The 26,861-nt window shown below is 42.8% G+C and overlaps 1 protein-coding gene across 1 annotated transcript in view; it reads right to left on the bottom strand.

The window, feature by feature from the left end:
* Window positions 1–1,888: 1,888 nt before the first annotated feature.
* Window positions 1,889–26,861, bottom strand: part of EDEM1 (ER degradation enhancing alpha-mannosidase like protein 1) — a 26,662-nt gene continuing 1,689 nt past the window's right edge. The window contains exons 2-12 of the mRNA XM_025207693.1: window positions 24,120–24,192; window positions 20,888–20,991; window positions 19,219–19,390; window positions 12,503–12,686; window positions 11,518–11,692; window positions 10,869–10,989; window positions 10,212–10,382; window positions 9,017–9,090; window positions 7,468–7,564; window positions 6,856–7,044; window positions 1,889–5,387 (exon numbers count right to left, since the gene is read on the bottom strand). Coding sequence (XP_025063478.1) covers window positions 5,298–5,387; window positions 6,856–7,044; window positions 7,468–7,564; window positions 9,017–9,090; window positions 10,212–10,382; window positions 10,869–10,989; window positions 11,518–11,692; window positions 12,503–12,686; window positions 19,219–19,390; window positions 20,888–20,988 — 1,374 coding nt within the window. The 5' untranslated portion in view covers window positions 20,989–20,991; window positions 24,120–24,192 and the 3' untranslated portion in view covers window positions 1,889–5,297. The remainder of the gene's footprint in view (window positions 5,388–6,855; window positions 7,045–7,467; window positions 7,565–9,016; window positions 9,091–10,211; window positions 10,383–10,868; window positions 10,990–11,517; window positions 11,693–12,502; window positions 12,687–19,218; window positions 19,391–20,887; window positions 20,992–24,119; window positions 24,193–26,861) is intronic.

A 26,861-nucleotide genomic window follows, 5' to 3' on the forward strand; every position in this document is an offset into this window, starting at 1 on the left:
GGGTTGTTGTAAATGTGTACCATCTTGAAGTGTGTCAGGCAAAAGTTCCAGTTCTTTTACAAGAAGGCAGATTCCTTGGCTCACCTGAGATGAGTTTGAAAGTTAGGACAACTGGATTTTATCTCGGTTCTCAAAGCCCCAAGTACCCTCAGATAAAATCCAGGACCACTGAAGGCTCATTTCAAAACTTCAGGTAACACTAGGGCCTAAGGTTGAATAATCTTCACATTCATTGGCCTGTAACTTAGGCCCAGTGCAAAGCTCAAAAGACAATGGAAAAGCTCACATTGACTTCAAGGGGTTTTGGACAAGAGAAAATAAAATCAAAACACCAAGCCAGGACTGCTCTGGATTGTATATTTTCTAATTCCAAGGGGAACCACCCTTGAATGCAACAACCCTATTCATGGCTTGCAGTAGCCTTAGGCCCTCTTGATGGGATTTTAAGAGACTGCTTCACACTGGCAAAATTCCCAGCATACCTATGTGCTCATTACTTTGGTGAAATGATTTTAGGCTTTACCCTGAGACAGGCAGAAGTATGCACTTAACTCTGGTATTCAGTTCTTCCTTAACTACAAGAAGGAGAAGCTTAACTGATGTATGGGTCTTTAGTTACGTTTTGCAAGAGTTAGGCTGGGAGCAGATATAGAAATCATTGAAGGCAGCTATGCCAAAGAGAAGCTTGGTCTTGTGAATGCTGTAAAACAAAAACACAGCCTGATCTTTCTGAGCTTTTGCATTTACAAGGCCCAGAGTGCAGCTCTAGCACTATGGAAAAATTCTCATCTCCTGCACTCATAAGCTTCCCATAACAAATGTCAATTGTTCCAGGAAAAGACTGCAAGTCATGGCAAGGTTTGACATCCTTAGGAAAGGTTAATGAATTCCACAAAGGGTTTCAAACTCTATTCAATAGACAGCCAAGTGCAGACAAAGTAGTGGGGAGGGAGAAGACAAGAAAGAGGTCAGTAGGCATCTGTGTATATCTTGAGGGAGATAAGAAAGGGTTGGGGATCTCTCCCCACCCTTTCTTTCTTAAGGGAAAAGGAAAAATAAAAGAAGGAAATACTAGCTGACAGTTTCACTCCTAAATGTACTCTAATAATTGCCCAGAGGTCACAGACCGTGGTTAGGTTACTACAACCACCACATCTGTGACCATGCCCCATAAGATAAGTTGCAACACTGTAACCAAAAAACAAAGCCTCTTCTATATCCACTTAATGATTAGGGGGGAAGAAAATGAACTAGTAGGAAAAAAAGCACAAACATGTCCCCTCACCCCAACACATGCAATTACTCTAATCTGCACCATCCTCCTTCCCGTGCGTCACAAAAACACCCCCATCTGTTCATTAGCAGCCTGCTGAAAGTTGGGTGCCAAAAGAGGGAGCGCATCCCTTCTCTTCCAGGGGGGTCGTAAGCAACCCCCAAAGCCCCCATTACTGTGCATAAGAGAAGGTTCCTGTGCCAATACACTTATAGTTTTGTGCTGGGAGATGACAAAAGAAACTGTTTCCAAATTGAGGAAATTTGAGGGATGGAAAAAGAATAAAAAGACTTGCACAGCATTTTTTTCAGAACAGGGAAAGCGGGAAGCATTATAGAAAAGAAAGCCAAGACCACCAGTGAGGTATCAGTCCATGAAGAAGAAAAAAAAAGAAACCCCACACAGCTCTTCTAACAAATATATTTCTCTTTAGCTATTATTTATCACGATTGTCCATGCACCAGCTTGTGGCTGAACTGTGGAGACCAAGAGAGAGGGGAGTTAAGCATGCCGGTCTTGAAAGGAACCCATCAACAGTCACAGGGATGCTATCACCCCATGAAGGGGAGCGACTTCTCCAGTCCCCCTTACAAAAAAAGGAAGAGACAACACAGGTAAAAGATCAAATATATCCTTTTAATACAAATCTGTAAAAGCTAAACTCTCAATTTGAATAAGTCCTTAGGACAATTATAAAAAGAAGATTTGGTCCTTTTACAAATCTCCCCCTCGATAAATAGATTTTACAATTAAAACATACAATACAATTTTAAAATCAGAAAAAATTATATTGCACATTACACTGAAAAGTACAAAGTTATATGCATCAGCAAGTTATCCCAGAAGTGTTTTTAACTTGGCTTTAATATAAAACTTAAGAACAACAACACAGATTTTTCCATTCTAGTGCATAAAAACATATGTCCTGTGCTCTGCAATGTAAAAAGATTTTATTTCAAAAACAAACATTTCAAAGGAGGAGAAGTTTTTCAAAGATATGGTGCCTTTTACCTTTAGGTCACTATTTTAAGTCTATGGCCCAGATTTCTTACCACAGGACGTTAAATCACCTCTGCAAAGTAAACTGGAGATTTCAACCCTTTTCTAGTGTGCAGCTGGCCACACCTCATTTGGCATTGCGACTAGTGGTTTGACACACCAGGTATCAAAATATCATGGAGACATCACTTCACTGCTAGCTTAAATATATCCACCTGGTATAAGTTTGAGGCACATTGACTGGAAAGAGTAGACAACTGCCCCTGTTGCACCTTTTCCAATTCTGACAATCCATATGAACAAAAAAAAAATAAAAGGCATTCCTGAACAGCAAGTGAATTTGCAAGTGAATTTGTGAATTATCCCAATCTAAGCATATTCCTATGCATGACACCCAACCAGAACTCATGGCTGAGCCAGGTTTTTCAGAAGGCACAAACACTGCTAAGGAGTGGCAGGACATACAATGCATGTTGAAAGAGCTGAACTAGGGGTTGGGGAAATTCCACTGGTGACTTCTGTTGGCAGAACGCCTAGGGCAACCTTTACCGCTGTTAGCATCAACCAACGGCTCCCAGCACTGTTCAATCATGACTATCCAAGTGCTGTAGGTAAAAGTTACCAACTTGTAAGGAGTCTGGCTCAGGCAGCAGCATTTCAAAATGACCAAATACTTTTTGCTCTGTGCCTTCCTTGGTAGGCAGAATATATTTCTGCAATACGTTTTTTGCACCTAGATTACCATACTAAGGTCTACCAGCATCGCCAAGTAAACTAACAGTCCATACATTGTCACCTGTACTCTCTGAATACATCTTTGGTTTTTAACACCCTGAAAGTATTCCGTTATAAACACACACACAGTTAAGTCACTAGGAAATAACATTCTAGCAATAATTTTGCCAAAAAACTTGAAATATCTAGATGTTACCTGCATCCTTATCTTTGAGCATATCTAATTCTACTAGATTTGTTTTTCGACATGTACACTCAACTCTACCAAATTACTCGCTCCCCCTTGCAAGAAAAGGTCTTAGGTAAAATTGGAAGACAAGATTTGTTTGCCTGAAAATAATATATATGGGTTGGATGAACAGGAGATTCTAATTTGAGATCCCTGAGATGAATTTGCATATTAAAAACACTAGGCAATAACCTCTTACACACTATTTTTATCATGTTTTTATTAGGAAAAAAATTAATAAAAGCAACATATGGCTTATGAAGAATTGGATTTTTTTTGTAATAGGACAATATGGAATTGCAGATCAAATCTGTCCTCATTACTGAAATATCTCTTTAATTTTTGGCTCTACTTGAAGTGGAGAACAATGTTTAGGTAGCTGAACTGATTGCAACTGAAGCCTAAAATAGACTAACTGATAAGCCACTGAAAATAGTAGCCATTAATTTGTGGGGGGGGTTTCAGTCTGTGTTGAAGTGATTTTCTTCCTTCATAATAGTTGGTCCAGAATGACTGCTCTCTTCCTAAGAGTTCACAAAATAAGCTCAATATTCAGGCATGTCTGAACTGACCTTGGTGTATCTGAAGAGGCTGGCTGGGAAGGCAAGGGATGCAGCATTACAACAGGTTTCTAGCAATGACCTTTTGGACACGAGAAACTATCACATGGCATCAAACAGACTAAATATAAGTAGCCCCAGTGGGAACAATGTGGTGAGATGCTGCATAGTGCCTACAGGTGAGGAGCACTCTACTCCTGTTGATTTCAGTGGCTCTTGATTTACTGCAAACCCCCATTAACCCTCTACTGACTGCCTCTCCAGAAGGACCACTCTATCAGTCAACATGCCAACTTCAAGAAGCCAATTCCAACCCTAAAATATTATTTAGAATTAGCATAATACACTATAATCTTTCTAGTATTTAAAATCATCATTTTCATGTTTGTGACCCACAAAATCATAGCATTAGTTTCTTTAAAAAAACAAAAAAAACCCAAAAAAAAAAAAATCAATGCCACCTCCCTGTGCCTCACAAAGAAATTCAGCTTTTCTGTGAGTGAAGATGAGCTTAAGGCACTAACCCATTAATATGCTACTAGGAATGTTTTCTTACCCTGTCAGTAATTGTATGCTTTAATCAGCAACTCTCCTGAAGGGGCACTAGATGCATGACAAACAGCTGAAGAACATTTTGAACACCTGCACAGATAGGTATACAAGGTGAGCTGCTTAAGAGTGTTGCATGTGGCTTTGTGCATCTCTTCCTTCCCCCTCCCCACAAAAAAGGCACCTTATTTTTTTCAGTTACTAGTTTCTATAGCTAGTACACTTTTGTGGCTATGCAACTAGTGTTAAGAATACTGTTGTATACATCTGCCTACATGCTGGATCTCTTGACTACAGAGATATCTTATAAGACCAAGACCTGTCTTGTCTCCAAGCTGTTACTCTAAAAATATTTGTTTCAGCCAAAATCTACAAGTGTCTTCTACCTGAGCAATAATTGGCATTGTTTATTGCTAGTCAGACTAGCCCAATGATTAGACTCACTAAGACAAAATTGCACATTCCCTTTACTTTCCAAACCAAATGCCAAAACATTTTCACCTTCAGCATCAGACCCTCTCTAAAAAAACAAAAAATAGCATTTGCAATGCAGCTACAAAGAGGTAGCTAAACAGCATTTATGACATATGCCAATTGATTTTAAAAAAAAAGTTAACCAGCCTTCACTGCAAGACTAGCATTTTTGTATGGCAGTCTCATGAGAAAACCCTGTTCACCTTGTATTCAGAGTTTCCAATACTTACAACATTTCACTCTAAGGACTGTAACTCGTATTAGTACAAGATCTCCCTCCAAGTTCACGGTTACATCCTTCAGAAACATGATGGCTACAGATAAGCAATTCACTGTATGCAAGGATTCACTGTAGATGTGTGTGTGTGTGTGTGTGCGTGTGCGTGTGCGTGTGCGTGTGCGTGTGTAGCTGGAGAGAATTGTCTACACCACAAACTCTACTTCCGTCCTAGGACAAAGCACTGCTGGGGAGAACAGCTCAAATCAAGCCCACCATTTGATCTATTTGTCTCATGTAGATGCTCTTCAGTGGCAGCAAGTATCTCCTCTCATCAGGGACTCTATTACACTGGGAGCAAAAAGATAAAAGACAATTACTGGCAATGAAGGAATTTCAGTTATTCTCAATATTACAATGTGTGCACATTTGCAGAACTACTACAGGAGTGGTTCTCAACCTTTTTAGGCTCACAGCATCCCTAAGAAAAATGTCAGCTCTTAGTTTTCACTTTTTTGCCTAAAAATAATGGAGCAGTTTCCCTATTGCAAAGAACTTCAGAAAGACCGCAACTATGGATTTCTACTTGAAATCTCTGGGTTTCTTCTGTGAATTGTGCTTGCAAATCTAACAGGGCTAACATTGTGTGGCAGCCTTGAAAGGTTCTCAAGGCACCCCAGGGTACCTCGCCACCTGGCTGAGAAGCACTGGTTTACTGGGTACTAACTACAGAGCTGAGTACCACATGTGGTAGCCCAATCTGCTGTATCTGATAATTCTTTGTTCCCATCCCCCCAACCTCTGCCCCCCTTCTTAGTATTTTTTTTTTTTTAGGGCACGCCATGTGCCATTGTAAGCAAAATACTAAGGTATCCCTTCTTTAGCTCACTGGCTTTGACATGTGCTCCCTGCCACCCTCTTCCTGAAGAACCTGTTTTTTTTTCCACCTGGCCCAACTCACTGAAATACCTGGAGGTCTTTGAAAGGTGAAAGGACAAGCTGTCCGTTCATTTAATCTTGGCCTCAAACATCAAAAAAGGAAAGAGCCTGTGACAAGAGATGTATGAGCAACTGTAAGAACTAGAGGGTGCCAACTGAGCTCGTCCCTATCCCCTAGATCACACCCACCAGATAGTAAATTAACTTTTAGTCACCAGAGGAAGGAGAATTGGAGCTGATAAGACTGTACCTATGCCATCCAGACCCAAAGAAGCACTTATTCTCTTTTACGTCCCAAAACATTCAAAATTTAAAAATAATGAAGTACAAGCTTCAGGCGCATCAAACTCTCCTCCTGCCCCAGGCTGGGTCCAGGCAGTGGAGCTTCTTGCAGGCCAGATTCAATCCAGGGTATGGGGTGGCTCCCATTTCTGTCCAATGCATGTGGCAGTGACTCCAGCTCCTGCCGCATGCCCAAAGCTGGAGCTGGAGTTTCTGCTAACATATGCTTCATGCCAGGGCAGTAGCTAGCAGCTCTGGGTCTGGCACAGAGAAACTCTGGGTCCAGCATGGGAAGGGCCGAGGACCTGGGTCCACAGAAGCAGTAACGACAGAAACAGCCAAAGAGCAACCAGGGCTGAGTCGGCTTTTATTCACCCTCCTGCCACATCCACTAGGGCTCAAGGGCACGGGATGGCAGAACCCTGTTCGTGGATTGCCCAGGAGGCTGAATTCAGCCCGCTGGCATTATGTTTGACACTCCTGCTCTAGAGCCTTACTTACCAATGCCAAGTGACTTTCTATTCCCCAGGGCTGTCCTGCCTAGTTGGGCTCACCGTTTCTACCATAACACAGCCAGACACTTTATAAAAGGGCTTACATTGGAGCTGAAGTTGACTGCTTTAACTTCATTAGGTTTGAGTTTTTGTGCATTCTTTTCCTCCTCTTCTGGGAAGATATCTTGCCATACTGAGTCACGAAAACGTTTGTCCACAGACACGATATGCCCTTCAGTAGTAAACAAATATTTATTTCCAGATTTGTGCACTGGGTTCTCTTCATCAAATAACTAAGCATGAGGAAGAGAAAGAGAAAGAACGAGAACATGAAGCATGGATTCATCGGTTCATTATCGGACACTTCAAATGGATATAGAAAATCCACCACCCAACATTGTTTCTTTTAGTGGCATTAATACCTTGAAAGCACAAAGACATTAGTTTCTTAAAAGAATATAAAATAAATAATATTGCACAGTAAACACTCTTGAGCACTCCTTTTAATAAAATGCTTCCACCCTGAAATTTGAGGACAAATAGTTCATGTTATTAATTCAAAAGTTAGTGACTTGAATTATAACAACCTTCTATACCTTCCCATGCTATCACTTGCCTGCCCACATTGCCTACAAATGAAAAAGCCATTAGTGCTACATACTACTAAAAAGTAAGACTTGAGTTTTTGGGTTGTGATCTGAGAAATAAATACCTACCAGATACAAATATTTACATGTTTCACTGAGAAAGAAGCTCTCCATTCGGTCTTCTTTAGACTTCTCTACAACATGGTGTAACGTAGCATAGCCACATCTGAAAAATTAAAAAACACAAAACCAAACTGGTTTTATTGCCACTCCATTAGGTACTTGAAAATGAACAAGTTGTTCAATTTCATTCCTTCTAAATGAACAACAGGGGCTGACATTAAAAAGGGCGGGGAGGGGCATTCCTTTGTTTTAAGCCATCAAAAAGTATCTCACTAGTAATTTTTTATTTTTTTTTGGCAGATGTCACTTCTGAAGCATTGAAACCTTGAAAAAGCAGCGAGAGTGTCACCACAATATACTCAATAGATTTGGTCAGGAATTCTTTAAATAAAATTTGTATTAATTGGAAAAAGTGCCAGTTAATTAAAATAAACTTTCCATAGTGCAAAAATAGTTTCACAGCTCCCTCTCCACCATACTACAGTAAACAGCCCATGGAGTCAGCAGTCTCCGGTGGAATATGGAAGACCCAGATCCAAGGTTCTAATTTACCCAATTCAAAGTATGGAGGAACACCTGGGTCACTTGTATCCAAGGTGAACCTACTGAACTGCTGGCTATTCTGGATATTATTTCAAAAAAAACCTGTTTTTTATTCCACAGAGGAAAAACTAGTAACAAACCCCCAATATTTTTTTTATTGAACAGACTTGTTTTCTAGGCACCACTTATTGAAAAGCAAGACTCCCATCTTGACAAAAGAAGGGCCATGATCTACACTGCCACATGGGTGGTCCCGGACTGTAAAGCGTCTGAACTTGTGACTTCTTGGGCCAGCACCTCATAAATCACAGGATAACAATATCTAGTTAATGCTCTCATGCATACTGCTAATGTCCTGATCTTCTCTCTCCTGTAATTGCCAAAGCATTTTTTTTTTTTTTTTGCAAGTAACAAAGAACTATTCTGTTCAACTGATTGGCAAATTAAAAAAAATTATAATAATCATCCAGGGCCACTGTGCAACACAGAAAATACACTTCAGATAAAGTGTACCAATAAATTTGTTTTACCTAAACAGGTCTAAAGCCAGATTACTTAGTTTCAGTGCAAGTCCCGCTATAAAAAGTTACAACATTTCACTTCTAATGAAGAGCCCATATATTAAAAAAAACAAATCAGTTGCAATGTCTTGACAAGGAAGCCGAATTTGAGCTAAAGAAAGCTCTTTGAACATAGGCAACCAAACCAGTTCCCTGACTTTGCCAATAATGGTCCCAAGGGATGCATTACTGGAAAGGTGTACATGTCCTTAAAATTTAGAGAGAGAAGAGCACTTCATTTTTCCAAAGAACTGTGTAGTTCTTTCTGCCTGAGGATGCAATTTTCTGCTCAAAGACTAGTGCTTTCAGCCAGTTGGATATGGTAAATACCTTCAGAACTTCATTTTTATTAAATACGTTTTTTGCCCCCAGTGGTAGATAGTGACATTTCACAAACAATACCTAAATACATTTACAATGGTGAGAAAGCTAAAAAAACTTCGGAAACTGACTTGGCTTTTGTGTATTTCTCCAGACTCTGTAAAATATCCATTCCAACATGAAGGTAAAAAGGATTCTTGGTGGCCTAGGCAGAGAAGGAAAAATGTGTGTCATGGATTTATAACATTAAAGCTGTCATTCATTACAGTGGGAGTTTATTGGCATCAGTTTGAAGGAGTTAATGTAGCACAACCACAAGGCACAGATATTCCTTTATGCTTAAGAATAGGTGGTGCTTCTCTGACAGTCTACCTGTACTGTAATAACTTCCTTCCCAAAAGTATTTACACAAGAATTTGCCAGGTGTGGTATCAGAAGGAAAATATGTTGCGAAGGCTAGCGATAAAGCTGCCCTTCAACTTTTTTCACCTTCAAAGCAAGTAAATCATCAGGGGTTCTTTGCGACACCCAAGCACCTAAGGCTGTGTACAAAAGAAACAAGAGGCACGTATGCACTACACTTTAAACCGGGCTCAATGCTTTTGCACCACTTTAATGGTGTCAGTGTTTGCACACCTCGGCAGCGTATTGTGCATTAATTCCAGCCGCTGTAGGAAATTCGGCAGCATAATGCACCTTAAATGACTTGGGGTGCAGCAAACTAAAACTCCTCTTAGGAGTTTTATAGTTTGTTGCTGCCCCTACAGCCATGGAGCGAAGCACTGGGCTCCATGCAGCTCCACACCTCTGCAGGAAGACCTGCAGGCAGCAGCCCAGGAAAGCAGGCTCTGCCCAAGGAAAGTGGCAAGCCCAATCTTTTCCCCCCCCCACACCTTTCCCCATGGAGCCTGCCTGCCTGAGCTGCAGGGACCACCCCAGCTGGGTGCCAGTGGCCGGAAACTGTTGGGGGAGACACACGACACCTCTGCTGCTGCAGAGGGAAGCACCAGCCCCTCCTGAAGCCCAGGGATCACTCCACCTGCCAGCAGCTTGCCCTCCCCTCCCTGCCAGGGAGGCAGGTAAGTCAGTGGGCTGTGGGCATGACACAGGGGTTTAAAACACCCTTAAATTGAAGCGGTGTTTTTTTAAAACCCACCACTTCAAATTAGGGCCCCTGTTTTGTCTACACAAGTCCCAAGACCACTCGGGAAAGACTGTTCCCGACAGAGGTTGGGCAGCATGGCAGCGGCCAAATATACATTACGAAAAGCAGAAGCAGTACAGGCCAAAAAGCTTCTCCAGATTAGAGTAGCACATGTCAGGTACCTGATAAAGAAGATAAGTAGATTCCACCAGCTCTGGCCTTAGCGGATAGAAGGGGACATCCGGTGCCTGTAACTGCCAGTTGTACCTCTCTGGGAGAGCTCCATAACGCTTCCATATGGCATAATAGAAGGCATGGAGACAAATAGCATCTTCCACATCTCCTTTTAAAACCTAGAGACAGAAGCAGCTATGAACACAAATCCAATAAACCCTATACCAACAATACAATGCAGACAGCTGCTTTTGAGAGGCTTTACCTCCCATTTCCTGTAGGTGCACAAATGCTATTTGCAATATGCACCTAAACAAGGGAGATTTTTTCCAGCAAGAGCCACAATTATATGGTTAATATCTTCACACCTAAGCACTGGAACAAGAATGTTCCTAACTCAGTTCTAGAATAGCATGGTTAAAGGCATAACTGAATTCAGAATTAATTCTTGAAAATAAAAGCTGCAGCATTAACAACGCAGTCTCAAGCAGGTTTTTCCCAGCTGTTAGCCTGGTCCTCCTTGGTGCCAAAAACCATACCCAATGACTGCTAGTGGGGACCCCAAGTCTGGACTCGCTTGCAACCCAGAACCTGCACTGGAATGAACACCTCTGACACCAACCCACTGTACTGTCTAACCACAAAAGGCTGAGGATTGAGATTACCTGCAGTCCAGGAAAAAAGGCTTGCAGAGAGTCAATCCAGGTGTTCATCAGCTGACCGTTGAACATGTTTACATTAACATACAAAGGAGGGTCACCTTCACCTTCATTGCAAGCTTCTCGCCTGCATAACAATGAGAACATAGAAACATTCAACTTTTCTAAGAATATAATGCACATTAAACAGGATGCATCACAACACTAACAGAAGCACAAACAAATAATAAGTTTCAGGGTATTAGATTTTTATTGACGCCCATGTACTAATCTTCATTTTACAAAAAAAATCAGGCCCTAATTTTAATTTGCATTAATAGGAGACTCACCGGTACTTTGAGAACAGAGTCCCAGCACTATATCTATTTCTGATCTCACCCCCAAGTCTATGAACTTGGTAACCAGATACTTAGCCTAAGCAGCAAATAAATACTAGTTTAGTATTCATCTCCTTCCCCAATCAACTGATCTAGACAGGATTACTACTGGGTGCAAACTTCAAAAAGGGAGTCAGAATATGGAGGAAACAAAAGTGAAGAAAAATTTCCATGAAAGAGGACAGCTTTCCCTATTAAGTACAGCAGATACTATACATAACTTGGCATATACTACAGACACTCTTAATTTAAGGGAACAATAAGTATATGAAACTTACCCTCTTCTTAAGTGATTCTGAATGCTCCGATAAGCATCATTGAACATCTCCAAGTCTTCCTTTTCTCCAAAGAGAATGTAGGATTTCAAAAGATATTCATAGAACGAGTCTGATCCTGCTCCTAAGCCACTTTGTTTTCCAACCCAATGGCCAGTTTGAATATTCACAACATTTCCTTCATGAGTAAGGGGGGAGAGAGAGAGAGAGAGAGAGAGGAGGGGGAGAAATAAATACGGCTGAAGATATTTCCTGGAGTATATTTTAGCTGAAGTGAAAGGAAATGGATCACAAATGGAATCACTTAAGTGATCAGACCACACTCAGATTAAAAAGTAAAGCTAATTCACATGTAGTTATTCCATGCCTAAACATCAAATCCTTCTGCCTTTATTTCACAGGCCATTCTAAGCTACGGTAGAAGGACCACACATATAGAAACACCAAGTTTCATATCTAGCAGATCCATCAGGTGTGCTTCAGAACTATTATGCACAATTCTCCATTGAGTACCTGTGCCCTGGATTTCCATTAAAATAGGCTGCTTTCTCAGCATAGCCAGTGCCATTGTCCCGTGATAAGTGTATGTACACAAGGAGCGCACGATATAAAAGGTCAAACAGCGAGTGTCCCTCTTTCACGTGAAGGCAATTTTTTGCATCTGGCACTACCATTCAAGGGATTCAGAGTATGGATATATGGATAACTCATAGGTAACGGGGAAGTTCACAGCTGTTCTGGTGGTAACCGATGTGTGCCTGCTCTTCCCTCATGGTGAGTGAAAGTTAACCTAGCCCTCAGTGAAAGCATGAGGGAAGCACCACAGAGTGGCTGGAAAACAGTAAATCCCAGCTACTTTCACCACTCAGTAAGATATTTATAGGTCTATTCCCACAAACGTGACATTAAAAACAAAAGACAGCCAATACATTCTTTTCTGACCAAGGTGACCAAGACATCTGTGAAGCACTGAGTGGTACTTGACTACCTAACAGTCCAGTGTCATTGCTTCGGAGATTCCAGAGTGCTTTAACAGCTCGCCGAGCCACCCACTCGAACGTGGAATCCCCAAGCAGCCTGCTAAGCATCCCGAACTCCACCAACAAAGAGCCAGCTCCGGCAGTACAGGTCTCATTATTGCTGTCTGGAGGGACGCCGTTCTTCAGATTCACCTGTGGGAACAAAAACACGGAGTTTCAGTTGCATCCAACATTTAGAGGCATTTACACATGCTCCAGGGGTTGAGAGAGAGCACCGTTCCAACTAAAGTGCCCAGAGCATCTTGTGCATCTCGTAACTTCAAAATGGCAGGGGGGGCACTTTAATTTAAGCTTGTTCGATGAGCTTTACATAAACCACCCCCACTGCCATTGTAGGGTGCTGGTCCACATACCCGGCATTTAGTCACTAAAAATGTTCCCGGTTTAAATTTTCCGTCATAGTTTAAAACGGCTAGGTGAGTAACGTGGACGTGCTTTACAACGAAAGGGCTTATTATGACTAGTACAAAAGCGCTAGAGGGCATGTCAGAACTATTTTACCCTCCTGCCCTTTCAGTACTACTTTACTGCCAGGTGGCATTTTAGGACGAGATTTGATATTTTGGTGGTTTTATTTTCTTGGGTTGTGCCGGCTGGTTTTTGGGGGGAATTGTTGGTGGTTTTGCTTGAGACGCACGCACTTTGGCGGGGGGAGTTCAATAGGCAGTGCTGCCCACCTCATCTGCAAAGCCTCCTGCTTTTTTCTGGGCACACCCACTCCCCGCACAGCAGGGGCATGGTGTGGGTTGAGGCAAAGAAAGAAATAGCCCAGGCTCAATTACAGGAATTTTCTTATCATTTAGTCAAATTGCATGTCAATCTTTTAACTGCTGCATTTGCAGATCATCATTGCCCACAGTCATATCCTCCCAGCCTATGACAAGATCCCTTCAATACTTGGTTCTCCATCCTGTCCTCTAACCACCCCCTCCCAAGCTTGCCTCTCTTCTCTGGTACTCCTGTTCCTTCTAAGCCTACTTTTGTCCCCAGCACCATGTCCCTGTCCCCCTTCGACCACCCTGTTTGCCATTGCTCCACCTGACCATCATACTGCTGCCTCTTTCTGGAACTGAAGGGTGCTGCGGGTAAGAAGTGAGGAGCACCAGCTGGGCTGAAGGTGTAGGGGGCTGCAGGTAGGGAGTGAAGTGCACCAGCAGGGCTTGTGGGGAAGGGGACTGGAAGAGTAGGGGGCTGCAGATTAGCTAGAAATGAGAGGCACTGGCAGAGCTGTTGGGGCGGGGGGCTTCAGATTCAGAGTGAGGAACACAGGCAGGTGCCGCAGGCGCCAACCACCAGCCCCCACACTTGCTTGTGTCACAACTCCCAGGCCACTACAGGGAAAGGAGAGTCATGCACTCTTAGAGAGGCTTGTGTCTGGTGGTGCACCCAGCTCTGGGTAGTAACAGCCACGTATAACAGTGTATGGTGTGGGCTATGCTAAACTGTTTTATGTGGCTGTTGCACCCAGCCCTGGGGTGCATCTCAGCCCTCCCCATACACTTCTATGGAGCGGTTACACCCCAGAACTGGGTGCCTCCTGTAGGACTGGAGAGGACCATATACCCCTTCAAACCATTACCTTAAGATTCCTCAACAGAACCTGTAACATTAGTTGAGTGACTCTGGCTGACCCTATTTACATATGAGTGACACTGCCAACCCTATTTACATTTTCGTTGAGATCCAACAACACTTTTTAGCTTCTTTCATTTCTTGGAGTCTCAGAACGGCAGAGACTCCCTATGCCTGAAGAAGGGTGACTGCGCCCAAAAGCTTGCCAAGAACTTTTTTTCAACTACTCAGTTGGTCTAATAAAAGATATCACATCTACTCAAAGAACTTTGCCTGCCTATGTCCTTAGACTAACATGACTACAACCAAACGCCCCACGCCATGTCTCTGTGGTTTTTCTAGTTTTCTTGTCTTTCTGGAACTGGGCTGTTTTTTGGCTGGGATTACAGCTGGAAATTCTCCCTGGTCCAGCCCATATGGTCAGGGGTGTCGAAGCAAGTCCCCCAGTGTGGCATGGCATGGGGTAGACTAGCTCTGGGGTGTAATAGCCACATACAGCAGTGCATGGGAATGGTAGATACGTGCCCAGCTTTGGGGTGTAACAGCTGCATATAACAGTGTATGGCACGGGTGGGCAAAATGTGGCCCGGGGGCCAGATGTGGCCCGCCAGGCCATTCTATCCGGCCTGCGGGGCCCCTAAAAAATTTAGAAAATTCATATTTATCTGCCCTGGGCTGCTTGTCATGCAGCCCTCAATGGCTTGCCAGAACTCAGTAAGTGGCCCTCTGCCCAAAATAATTGCCCGCCCCTGGTGTATGGGGAGGGCTGAGATACACCCCAGAGAGGAGTCAAACAGCCACATATAACAGTTTAGCACAGCCCACACCATACACTGCCAGTGCCCTTCACTCCTGATCCACAGCCTCCTACCCTCCCAGGAGCAGTGTGCAGTGGGTCCCAGAGGGATCAAAGCCCCGAGCTGCAGGTGGCAGCTCAGGTTCTTTCTGACCCCACTTTGGCATGAAGCTGGGCAGCTCAGCATGCAGATGGCGCATGGAGGATCCCGGAGACACTATAGCCTGGAGTTGCAGGCAAGATGTCAGGCACTGAAAGCTCAGTGGTACAGCTTTTTCCTGCCACATGGGGAGATCTGGGTTCAATTCCCAGCCAGTGCACCAGAGGGCTGAGTTATTTGCAGAAGGGAATCCCTACTGCAGAGTGGGTTACCCTCACCTCTTTTACCCCACCCCACTGGGGTGCCTATGCCTCAAATTTTGTGGGATCTGCTCCTCATATTTTGGGAAACCCTGCTCCCCCATAAGCAGCTACCCTTGCCATAGTGTACTAACACCTGCTAAATCCCTTCCATTGGAGAGGGGGGTACCTCATCTGAGTACCACCAGGGTTACCCCTACCCTCCCAGCCCTGCTGGTCCCCCTCACTCCTGACCTGTGCCCCCAGCCATGCCAAACCGAAAAACAAAAACCGAGTCCAACAAAAATTAATTTTAAGTAGCCTGAGTCTTGAACTGCCTGACCCATAACTATTTGATCTTTGCCACAAAGTACATGCAAACACAGGAAACAATCCAAAAAAAATGGTATTTTTCATTAATCTGAACCTTGAACCGACTCACCAGTAAAACTTGCAAGATTAGCCCCTGGAGTCGTGTTGAAGTATTACAATAGAGATTCAGTGGATTTACAAGTGAACCCAAGTGCCACCTGGTGGTGCAACAGGTGCAAAGTAGGGGAAAAAACCCACATTTTGGGGTGTAAGTCAGACCCATGTTACAAATTTAAAATGATGAAAATAACCCTCATGGAAGAAATTCATTAGGTCAAACTAAAACATGCCAGAGGTGCTTTAAAGTACCACCAAAAAAAAAAATCTAAAACGATAAAATCAGCTGATAACATGGATACACAGATGCTATTTTAGCAAACTTAACGGCGATTTCTGTCACGTGGACACAGGAAAAGTGTAACGTGGAAACGAGAGGCGTCACGTGGACAAGTGTCCTTGAAGCGCAAGGACACTGATATACAAGACATGGCTGCAGCAGGCTAATTAACATGCTCCAGCAGGCTTTGATTAATCAAGTCTGCTCCACCATAGAGTAATTACATGCTCCACATGCAATTACAGTGGGTCAGAGCAGGCCCCGGTTCAAGTACAAGCACTCTAAGACTGTAACAGCAGTTACTGTTCAGTTGCATTCTTAACTGTATTATATAAATGTCAGACTTCAGATGAAGTGTGAATGAATTAGTTAGGGTGAGAAAATGGATTAACTTTCCATTATGAAGCCAGAACTAAATGCAATCACAGTTCCATGTTTGGTCTCAAAAAATAGGCCTAAAAACAAGCAGGTACTTAAACCCAAATTTTCAGAGGGGCTATGTGTACAATTCAGTTTATACAAGTGTTGGGCACCTGTGACATTCAACACGTGTATCCAGGTTTGCAAGCTTTTTCTTCTTTCCTCTGTAAGCCTCACTTTGCTCCTCGATTTCCCAACCTCCAGCTTTCACAGGGGAAGTCTTGCTGCACTATCCATGTTTAGAATCCATTACTATAGTAAAGAAAACCCTCTTATCCTCTACCCAAAGTTTAGTGGATTCTCAATTCTGTACTTTTAAAAAAAATTCTGTGTTTGTATGTACATTAGTGGCAGAAATCAAATTGAGACCTATCATAGCTGTGAAAGAGCTTGATCACTTTCATGAATTCTCTCTGCTACAAGGCTGCCATCACAACCCAATAAAAGTTCAATTTCCTCCAGACAGAAAACACATTAGTTAGGACACGCTACGAAGTAAGCCTGACCTGCTGCCCGCCACAATACATTCAGTCTGCTAAGCCAGGGGTTTTCAATCTCTTTGGATCAGTGTACCCCCAGCAGCTGGACAAAGAGCAGCATACCCTCGGCAGCCGGACACAGAGCAGAGAAGGACGGTGGGGTGGGGGCAGCACTCCGCCAGATGCAGAGTGGTGGCAACTGCCACATGCAGGCTTCCCCTGCCCCCTGCATCTGGCCAGTGCCTGCGTGGCCTGGTGAGTGGCAGCACTCTGTCGCCACCACCTGTGCATACCCGCTAGGGCCTTCCCAAGTCCTGCTGGGGGTATGCTTACCCCCCGCTGACAATCCCTGTGCTAAGCTGTCAGAAAAGTTCTACTCAGAAGCACTAAACTCCAGGCTTTCAGAAGTGTATTTACTATCTGCCAGGCCTGGATTCAAGCTCACTGGTCAGGGTGAAAGACCAGTTCACTCTCACCCCTCCTCCCCACAAGCCATACATTCAGACACACAAAGCAATAAGTCGAGTGTGTCATCATCTCATTTCCAGTCAACTTCTCAGCCAGTGTTTAGTTCTCTGTTGAGGGTTTACAATCACTCACTATTGCTCGTGTTCTGCCAAATCACCCATCCAATCTTCAGTCCGGCACAGATCTCATGTTAATGTTAGTTTCTTCCCCAGCCATTGCGATGGTAGCAGGGATGCAAGGCAACTTCTCTACTGCAGTCATCACCTGGTCTCTGACTGCTCAAAATGCAAACTTTGCAAGACTTCCTTGTGTTACTCAAACTTCAAGAAGCAAGAAATGGATAGCAAGGTGGGTCCTGTTGGTTCCACTGCTGCCCACATGATTCAGAACAACAGTAAGAAACAAACAGAATACTTGGCAGTTTTGATTTTTCTACAGCAGCAGTTCTCAACCTTTTTAGACTCAAGGCACTCCTTGGGAAAATGCCAGCTCTTAGTTTTTGCTTGTTTTTTTTACTACAGAAGAATAAGCTCACAATTCTTCTGCTGCAAAGAACTCAGCAAGAGCACAACAGGGCAGAATGTTTTTCACCCTGAGGATTCCTATTTGAAATCTCTGGTTTTATAATATGAATCATGTTTACACACCTAACACTGCTTTGGGCACTCCACATCAACCCCAAAAAAGATCAGTGCTATGTGAATTACTGTTCTACAGTATGAGAATAAATCTGATTGGAGGAAAATAGATGTCATGAGTATTTCCAACAGGCTCAAGCATTAACCGCTCAGCATTAACAGAGTCTAAAAAGGGTTCCTCCTGTTCCTCCCACTTCCAAGCAGGTGAACTAAGCAAAACTCTAAACAGTACCAAAGGCCTGGGAGCAATTCATTTGTTTAAATCAGGAAAAGCGTACTGTAGCACTGGTTTACACTGATTATGTCTGGACTTCTTCCTTGAAAATCCTACATTTGCCCAAACAAATGCAATCACTACTTCTATGCCACAGCTAAGCAGGGTTTCCTAACTCAGCTGGATAAATATATCCAGTGACATCTAAATTGCCACAGACTACCAATGTAAGAACACAGAAGACTTTAACCTATAGTCACATTTAAATTCTACTCTTTCAGGGCATTATCTTAATATTAATTGACTGACAGCACTGAAGTTACTCTCCCATCAAGGTAGTGGTTACCATTTTTCATAGTTGGTCGGGTCGGAAGGGACCTGAGCAGGCCATCAAGTCCGACCCCTGCCATGGCAGGAAAGAGTACTGGGGTCAAATGACCCCGACTAGGTGATTATCTAGCCTTGTTTTGAAGACCCCCAGGGTAGGAGCAAGCACCACTTCCCTTGGAAGTTGGTCCCAGATCCTAGCTGCCCTGACAATGAAGTAGTGCTTCCTGATATCAAAAAAAAATTTTCTTTTACTTTTCCTCCCCTACACCACAGCCCAAGCCTCGCAGATGACATCCAGATGATACAGTGCTCCCAGCCTACCACCGGACCAAGCTTAGAAGCCTGCTTGCTGTATTTTTTTTTTAAATGTCTCATTGAACATGCTACTTTAAAAAGTTAACCCACAACACTAAAAGTAATTAGAAAGCATTAGAAAAAGGAGAAGCCTGTACAGTTTGACTAACGAAGAATAAGTATTCTATGTTATCTGAACAGGAATAGGCTGGGTGTTAAATTATTTATCTTAAACTGAGCACAGAGACTGGAAGGAAGTCCTCAAAAGAATCTGCAGAGTATCAAATAGCATAAGCCACTTACTTTTGAAGTCAGATACCACAGAATCAGAAGGAGCTGTATTTCTTTATAAATACGAGAAAGCAAGTTATTCTCAGAGGTCAATATACATGATATTACACCTACCCGTGGATATGGAATTCCAGTTTTGGTGTTCTCAAAGGCAGGTAGTAATCTCACTGCCAGGTCATGAGCCATATGCAAGAGTTCATTATCATAATCCTTAATGGTCATGTCACCAAAGGGCTGCTTAGTATCTGTAATTATGATGTGGGCAGACAGCAAACTTCCCAAAATCCTAGTGAAGATAGAGAGAGAGGAATGACAAATCTCATACACCCAAGTGACTTTGCAATAGAGAATTACGTGACTGGTCCCTATATGACAATATACAGATCCTTATCAGATAGCCAAGACTTATACTTGATCTTAGCCAAAGGACCACAAAATAGTGAACAAGCCTTTTCCAAGTGTCCAGAGGTCAAGTTACATCAGAGCTAACTAGAACTCAGTGAAACTGCCCAGACTTGTTTGGAAAGCTTTTTTTTCGATAATTCATTTATATCCCTTGAGGACTACTACAATGATATAGGCAGATAAGGAAAACATTTAGGAGTCTTAACCCACAGTGGTTTCTCAAAGTAAGCTTCCAAAAGGAAGCCAACTGCCAGAGAAAGGACAAACTGTATCTAAACTGAAGGGGACAAGTGATTTAGAGAGGAAATTGATGTGTCAAGCTGAGGACAGAAGATATCTGGAAGTCGGGAAAAGGGGTAAGACCTGACCCTGCACCAATAGAAGCTTCAACCTGCAGAGGATCAAGTATTGAGTACAAAACAAAAAGGCAAAAGATGAATTCCAGTCCCAGGCTGCATGGTGCCTTTTTTGGATGACAGGCAAAAAAGACCGAGTGCTAAAGCCCCTAAACTGACCCTACAGAAATCCTCACCTAAAAGCCTGAAGGCATAGGGATCTGCTATTAGTACAAGTCACCCAGGGTGACAACCAGCATTTCCAAGCATACATGAGTTGGGGCATCTTGACTTCATTTAAGAAAAAAAATAAATAAATGTTGAAGGTCAATAAATAAATGTTGAAGGGTTGACAGTCATTTAATTTCCAAGCTACTTCAACTGAAGCTAAAATAAAAGTGAGAAACAAATATTTAGCCTTTGCTCCTATGAGCTATTGTATTTTCTCAGGGCAATTATGGTCAACAGCTTCAAGTCACTTGGGAAAATGTTATCCAACGTGTAGTCTTCAGAGACCATGTGGGGCGAGGAAAAGATGTAAAGATACTAAAAGTCCTAGTTCCATTTGATGAATGGATTTTAAGTATCACCTATACTTAAAATCCATTCAACAAAATATGTCAAGTGTATCTACAGTATACAGAGTACACATCTTTAGAAATTTGAAATGGAAATTTTTGTATAAATCACTAAAAACCTCCCCCAATAGGATCAGCTGAAGCAATTCTGGAAATGAGGGGTAACTCTTAAAACACATATTGTTAAATAAGAACATTTCAAATAATTCTCTTTGAAACTGACCTCCATAACAGCCCTGGCTTTCATTTCAACTTTATAGCTCAAACAAAAGACAAAGACCAATTCATTTGAAAGATCACGGGTGAACCTTTTAATTGCACAACGGTTAAGGAAGCCCCATTCTATTAGCACTTAAGCAGCAATATTAATTCATGTCTAGCTGTCTTTCTGAGCCAAAGCCACCTCTTGTAATGTTTCCAGATGCTCATGTAAAGCTCTTTAATTAGATGTTCATGATGACATACCTGATCGTTGCCTCAAAGACCTGGACTGTTGAATCTTTGTCAAAAGAAACCGTGTCAATCACTAACTTCACTGCTTTCTGGAACTCTGAGGAATTCCCCATTACCTTTAAGATGAAAGAAAAATACTGAAGAATATGAAGAGTTCTGGCAGATAATTATACAAAGGGAAACAAATATTAGCATCCTCTCTGGCTAGAGATTAGCTCCTTTTTTCCCTTCTATGATCACACCTGACACTTGCTGCTTTAAGACAAGGGTACTTTGCAAAAAAATTAGCTGTAGTGCTGCAAGTGAAAATAGGCATTCTTCCAGTGTTACATGCCCCGTTTCTTGTAACATTTCACCCTACCCCAGCAAAGCAAAGTCATGGGTCATTTCAAGACCAAAAAAAACAAAACACAACCCTGTAATTCATTAAGTGTGCTTTTTTTTTGTTTTTTTTTGTTTTTTTTAAGCTAGTGTTCACATGTGCCTTCGTGTTAATTGTATAGAAATCCATCTGCCTTTTCTTATAGTTTGCCTATTTGAGTAAAAACATGGTCATCCCTTGCTAAATTAATTACTCAAGTACTAGCGGAGTCTGTGAAAAAAAGTTAAAGCAAAGTTTTCTATTTGGAGGGAAATGTAAAACAGCCAGATTGTTTTTTGGTTTGTGACAGGAAGAATCAAGTACATTGAAACCTACAGAATAAAAATTCTTTCAACCACGACTACGTATGTTGAGACAAAGCATTTCACAGCCACATTCGTTCACACACACACACACACACACACACCACCCGCCCCCAGAGAACTCTACTGAATTAACTCCTGACGTACGACAATAAGGAACGGGAAAATCCAGCCCTAACACCAAGCCTTAACTCCAGCTCATATTTCTACAACTTTAGTAGACTCACCCCTAAGCCACAGTTTATTTCCTAAAAGATAATAAACAGCTTGTCTTCCAGTGGCATATATAGTGGAAATAAAGAAGTGTGACAGAATCCACTAGAAAATTATTCATTTCCCTTTCTGGGCAGCTCTTGATCAAATGAAAACGTAGAGATATAATGAGCATTATTTTATTAAGGACAAAATATCTACCTTACAAATACCTGAAGAATTAATGACACAACTTTTTTTTTCCCCCCCCAAAATACGGCTCCATTTCTGCCAAACAGTTTATGCAGTTCTACCAAAGGACTGCATTTTAATGCAGAAGCTACTCCAAAACATAAATAAAATGAGATGAGGACAGCAGCATACATCTTCCTTTCACTACCAACTGCAGTACTGTTGCAAAGGCAGTTAGACTACCTTAATGCTGTGAATACACAAATCAAACAAGATCAGTACACCTTAAAGGAAGACCTCAAGAGAAATACTTTCTACAGCACTGGCAGGTTGTGTAAATGCAGCTTCAAATATACAATTTTACCCTCTCCGGATTTTTTCCTCTGGTAATTAACAGCAACACAGGGCTGTACACCGTGTCCACATCCTATACTCTGTCATATGTCCTACCTCAGCAATTGGTCAGTAACACCTGCAGTACAGAGCCAATGTCCCAGTGTAGCCTTGAAGGGTAGTATCCTCTAGTGCTCTACATGGTTCTCTCCAAAAGTAAGGGGGAAGGCCAGGTTCAAGCTTGAGTAAGTACACACTAAAATTCTATAAGAGGGTGGTCAGCTCCTTTTCAAGCTTGTTGAACCTGGACCAGCCAGTCTGCCATGTACAGTTATCAGACCCAGCTGTGAAACTGCAGTAGTAGAGATCTGGAGGAAAGGAGTCTCCAAGACCAGTAGCTCAAGGAGGGCCGAGGGATAGCCCTCTATGAGATTTTTGTCAAAGTTTAATATTCGAGAATAAAACAGCCCCAAGACAGACTGGAGTGCAATAGGTAGTTTCCCAGGGCAGAAAAACAAGCCAGCTGTTTTACCCACAGATCTTTATCTGTTATGTCAGTTAATGTTATTCACATCCTGCTCTAAGAGCAAGAGTTCCGTAAAACACGGCTGTGTGCTGCTGGATGCCTGTGGCTTTTCACCACATGGATGTAATCCATTTCAGCAACAAGGAAACAACTTAGTTTAGAATGCAGACTTGGTTCTTTTGTATGCAATCTTTCATGAAACAAATATCCATCTGCAGCATTCACGCAGGGAAGAAAACATATGCAGGTAGCGGTGAGCACCTGGTAATTCAAGAAGCTGACTTTTTAACATAAAGAGACTACGAAACATGGAAGAATTGTAGCGCACATGCATAGTAGCAAAAAAACACCCAACCCCTTTCCACCTGCTTGATACACCCTTACATGTGGCAGAGCAGATTAACTCTATTGTTTTTAACGTCTTCCTAGCGGTAAACATAAGATTTTGGTTAGTAGAAAGCCTAACAGTAAGGCTACACTTCTGTCCAAGACAGGTAGGTAGAATGGTGAGCACTGACACTGAAATTAAGTCACTTTACTGACATGGATTGGCATTAGTTTAATTTACAAGAGGCAAACCGATACGGGTGGGATTCAGTGAGAGAAGACACTTACAAAGTATGACCCAAACTTATAGCCACAACATCCACGAGGACAGAGAAAGAATTATGCATTAAAAGAGGGTCGCATTTCACACCCCTCAAGTTTCCTTTCCAAATGACTCCTCTCTTTCAGTCAGTTCTTACCAGGCCCAGTTCAACACTGCCTTTAGGTTTTAATTACCAAAGAGACTACGCCTGGCAAGACAGTACACATGAACCAAAGTGACTAACTGAATTTGTAAAATTCAGTTTGGTCTTTCCTATTTCCTGCTATGCCTTTTTCAACTTCCCTTCAGGAGCTCTTAATTTACTCAAGGTGGAGTCAAAGAGCTGCCATTAAAAAAATTCTAGCACTTTGTCCATATAATATACATACCGCAGCTAGACAGCTTAAAGAAAGCTTTACTGGACTATTCCTACTGAAGACTGCATGCAAGCCAAAGGAAACTTGAGCACAGGACAAAAACCAGAGCAACTGCAGATGCTCCTCTTCTACGAGGAATTCAGACCTGTTAAATTAATTTAGCTTGCTGCATACCTTTACCTTGCCTTCAATCTTCCTGCCTCCAGTTCCTTTCTCCTCCCCTGCCCTCCCAAAAGCTATTCAGGTCATGATTCATTTCCCCTCAGGATCACTGTTGCTGGCAGAACCACTGCAATCTGCACATTTATCTTGTACTAAGACTTTTAAAAGTACAGTTTTTTGGCAACTCACCGCTAAGGTATCCAGTGCATCAATCAGAGTTAGTGAATAGTTTCCCAGGACATCATTGATATTCAAATTTGAACTGAAACAAAACAGTTAAAATGTTAGATCTATTTACAAATCGCCATACAAACCACAACCAACCAACCATGTATTTTTTATATATACATAATGTAACTAGGCAGCAACAACAACGTCTCAGAATAAGCTGCCAACCTGTACTATGCATCGATAGTAGTGCTTCCAAGTATTTCAAGTCATACAAAAAGCTCTTGCTATGGCTCCACTGCAAGACATGGCAGATATAGGAACCTTCATGCATGGTATGATATTCCAAGGTGTCTAGATTCCCAATTGGAAGCAGGATAGCCGCGCTGGCTTCAAACCAGGGAGCTGGGGCAATCTGTATCGTGCTGGTTCGCCTGCCTATAGCACCATGAGAACAAAACTACATCAAGTCTGGTTCAGGAGGAAGTCCAGAGTAATGAGGTACTTTGAAAGTACTGCTGCTGCCTTGGCATGGTATAAGTCCGCAGTATCAACATATCATACGTTTGGAAAGCAAGTGAACCTGCTGCTGTCAGGACAGGGCTGCTTGACCCAATCCTAGCACTGGTAGACCATCATGTTCTCTTGCATCGATTTAACACAACAGAAAAGCCTTCCTAATGCAAAATCTTTCTTAATCCTTTTGGAGTCACAGGCTAACAGATTTGATAGTGTTAGCTGACTACTCTCCCTTTTTTCTTCTCTTTATCTTCAAAGACAAGGCCCGAGACAAAGAAAAAATACAACAGAGTTCAAAACACTTCTTAAAAGTCTCAAATGTCATTTCACTCTACTCTACTGATTATAAAGTGACAGTGTAACATTTACCATGAAATGTAAATTCACTGCACAGCTTTTCCATTAGGGCTGTCGGTCGCTGATTCAATTCGGTGGATATTCAGCTCGATTTGGTGGCCGAATCTCTGAATCCAAATTGAATCGGGAGACCCTTTACCATCTCTGAATCAAATCGGCACCCTCCGAATCAATTTGGAGATATTCGGAAAGATTCAATGATTTGAACATAGACACGGCTTTAAATGTTTTTTCTACACACCTCAAGGTACGAGGTAGCTCGTGAACACTGAGATGGCGGGGCGGACGAGCATCCCACGGGAGCGCAGGGGGGTACCCAGAGCGCTCGGCAACAGACCCGGAAGTGGACAAGCAGCGCTTCGGGGTCACGTGGCATGTGCCCCCCGCCCCTCCCCAGCTCAGCAACTGGTGACTCCTGGGTTGGGGGGGGAAGACACCGGGGTTCCCCTACAACACATCACCGAGCCAGGGGGTTCCCCCTCGACACTCCTGTGGAATGCTCCATCCACCCCACCATTGCAGCGTTCACGAGCCACGCCTGGTACAAAACACAAGTCAAAAATAGCTGCATTTTTACTATATTTTTTCTTGGATATAAAGCACCACGTCTTTCCATGTGTACATTAAATCTATTAATAGATTTGATTTTTTAAATTTTCCAAAAAAAGGTTTTAGACAGAGACACTGATGTTAAGAATTGTATTTTTTATGTAGGGCAATATAAGCTTCTACCACTCAAAAAGTTAACGCTTGCCTAGAGAGCTGAAAGGGTTGTTTGGATAGACGTATACATTTGTCTCAGTTACAGATATCTCCTATTCTTAAAATACTAAAACAGGTTTCTTAAGCCTGCTGCCATTTTTAAATTAAATACAATTAAATTGTATTTATATTTTATCACAATTCTTAGGGTTCCTTAATTCTTCTACAGAGAGCGGCATCGTTGCTGGGGTTTCAAATGAGCACCGGAAACCGAGACGTTAGAGAGCAAATTGCAAAGATTTGTGGTTTCTCTCGCACCCAGGAGATGATGCAGACACAACAAAACAAACCAAGCAAACAAAAAGTCTAACCATCTACTTGAAAAGCCAGAAAAGAAACTTATTCATAGCTGGAAACCAGTATACGGGGGCTTCCTCTTATCTGGGCTATCCATCGGTAGTAGTTATGCCACTAGAACGAGCAAGAGAAATCTCATTTCTCAAGTTCTTTGATTTCTCAATTCTTTTCCCTTCCGAAGCTCCTCGCTGCGAGTTTTATGTAACTAGTACTTTGGCTACTGCTGAAATAGAGCGACTCGAGCCGGTGCCGGGATGAGAGGCACTTTCAACCATCAAACACGTACTCAAGCTGCTTCCTCTGGCTCTGCTCTCGCGTCGTGGGAGCACTTGAAGCCTACAGAAGCGCACGCAGCTTGGACGTGCGGGGCTACTACGCGCCTCCCCGCCCGGCCTTCTGCCGACACAGACCACAGCCCCCGTCTACACGAAAGATGAGGAGTTTCGAAATCCTTCCGGGTAACGCAGCTAACTCAACTCTTGCCCACTGAAACCTCTCTGAATTCAGGGGGGGGGGGATAGGATGAAGACCGAATTTACCAGTCGCGTCACGAAGGCTACGAGTTCAAAATTTGAAAAGTTATTTTTATATTCGTGCGACTGATGCAGCAACCCACGCTCCCGTTTCTAACACGGGGATTTTAGACCATGTAGCACCGCCCGGCCGGCAGAAGCAGGAAAGCAGGCAGGTGCCCGAGGAGCACCAACCATACTGCCCCACACCCCCCCCCCGCTGCAGCCCATGGGGGGGGGGGCATGGCTCTCACCCCTCTGCCCCTCCCCCACCCCTCATGCCCCCCTTCCCTCTCACAGTTGTGTCCATACCCCC

The sequence above is a fragment of the Alligator sinensis genome, unplaced genomic scaffold, assembly GCF_000455745.1.
Source record: "Alligator sinensis unplaced genomic scaffold, ASM45574v1 scaffold984_1, whole genome shotgun sequence".
Classification (NCBI taxonomy): Eukaryota; Metazoa; Chordata; order Crocodylia; family Alligatoridae; genus Alligator; species Alligator sinensis.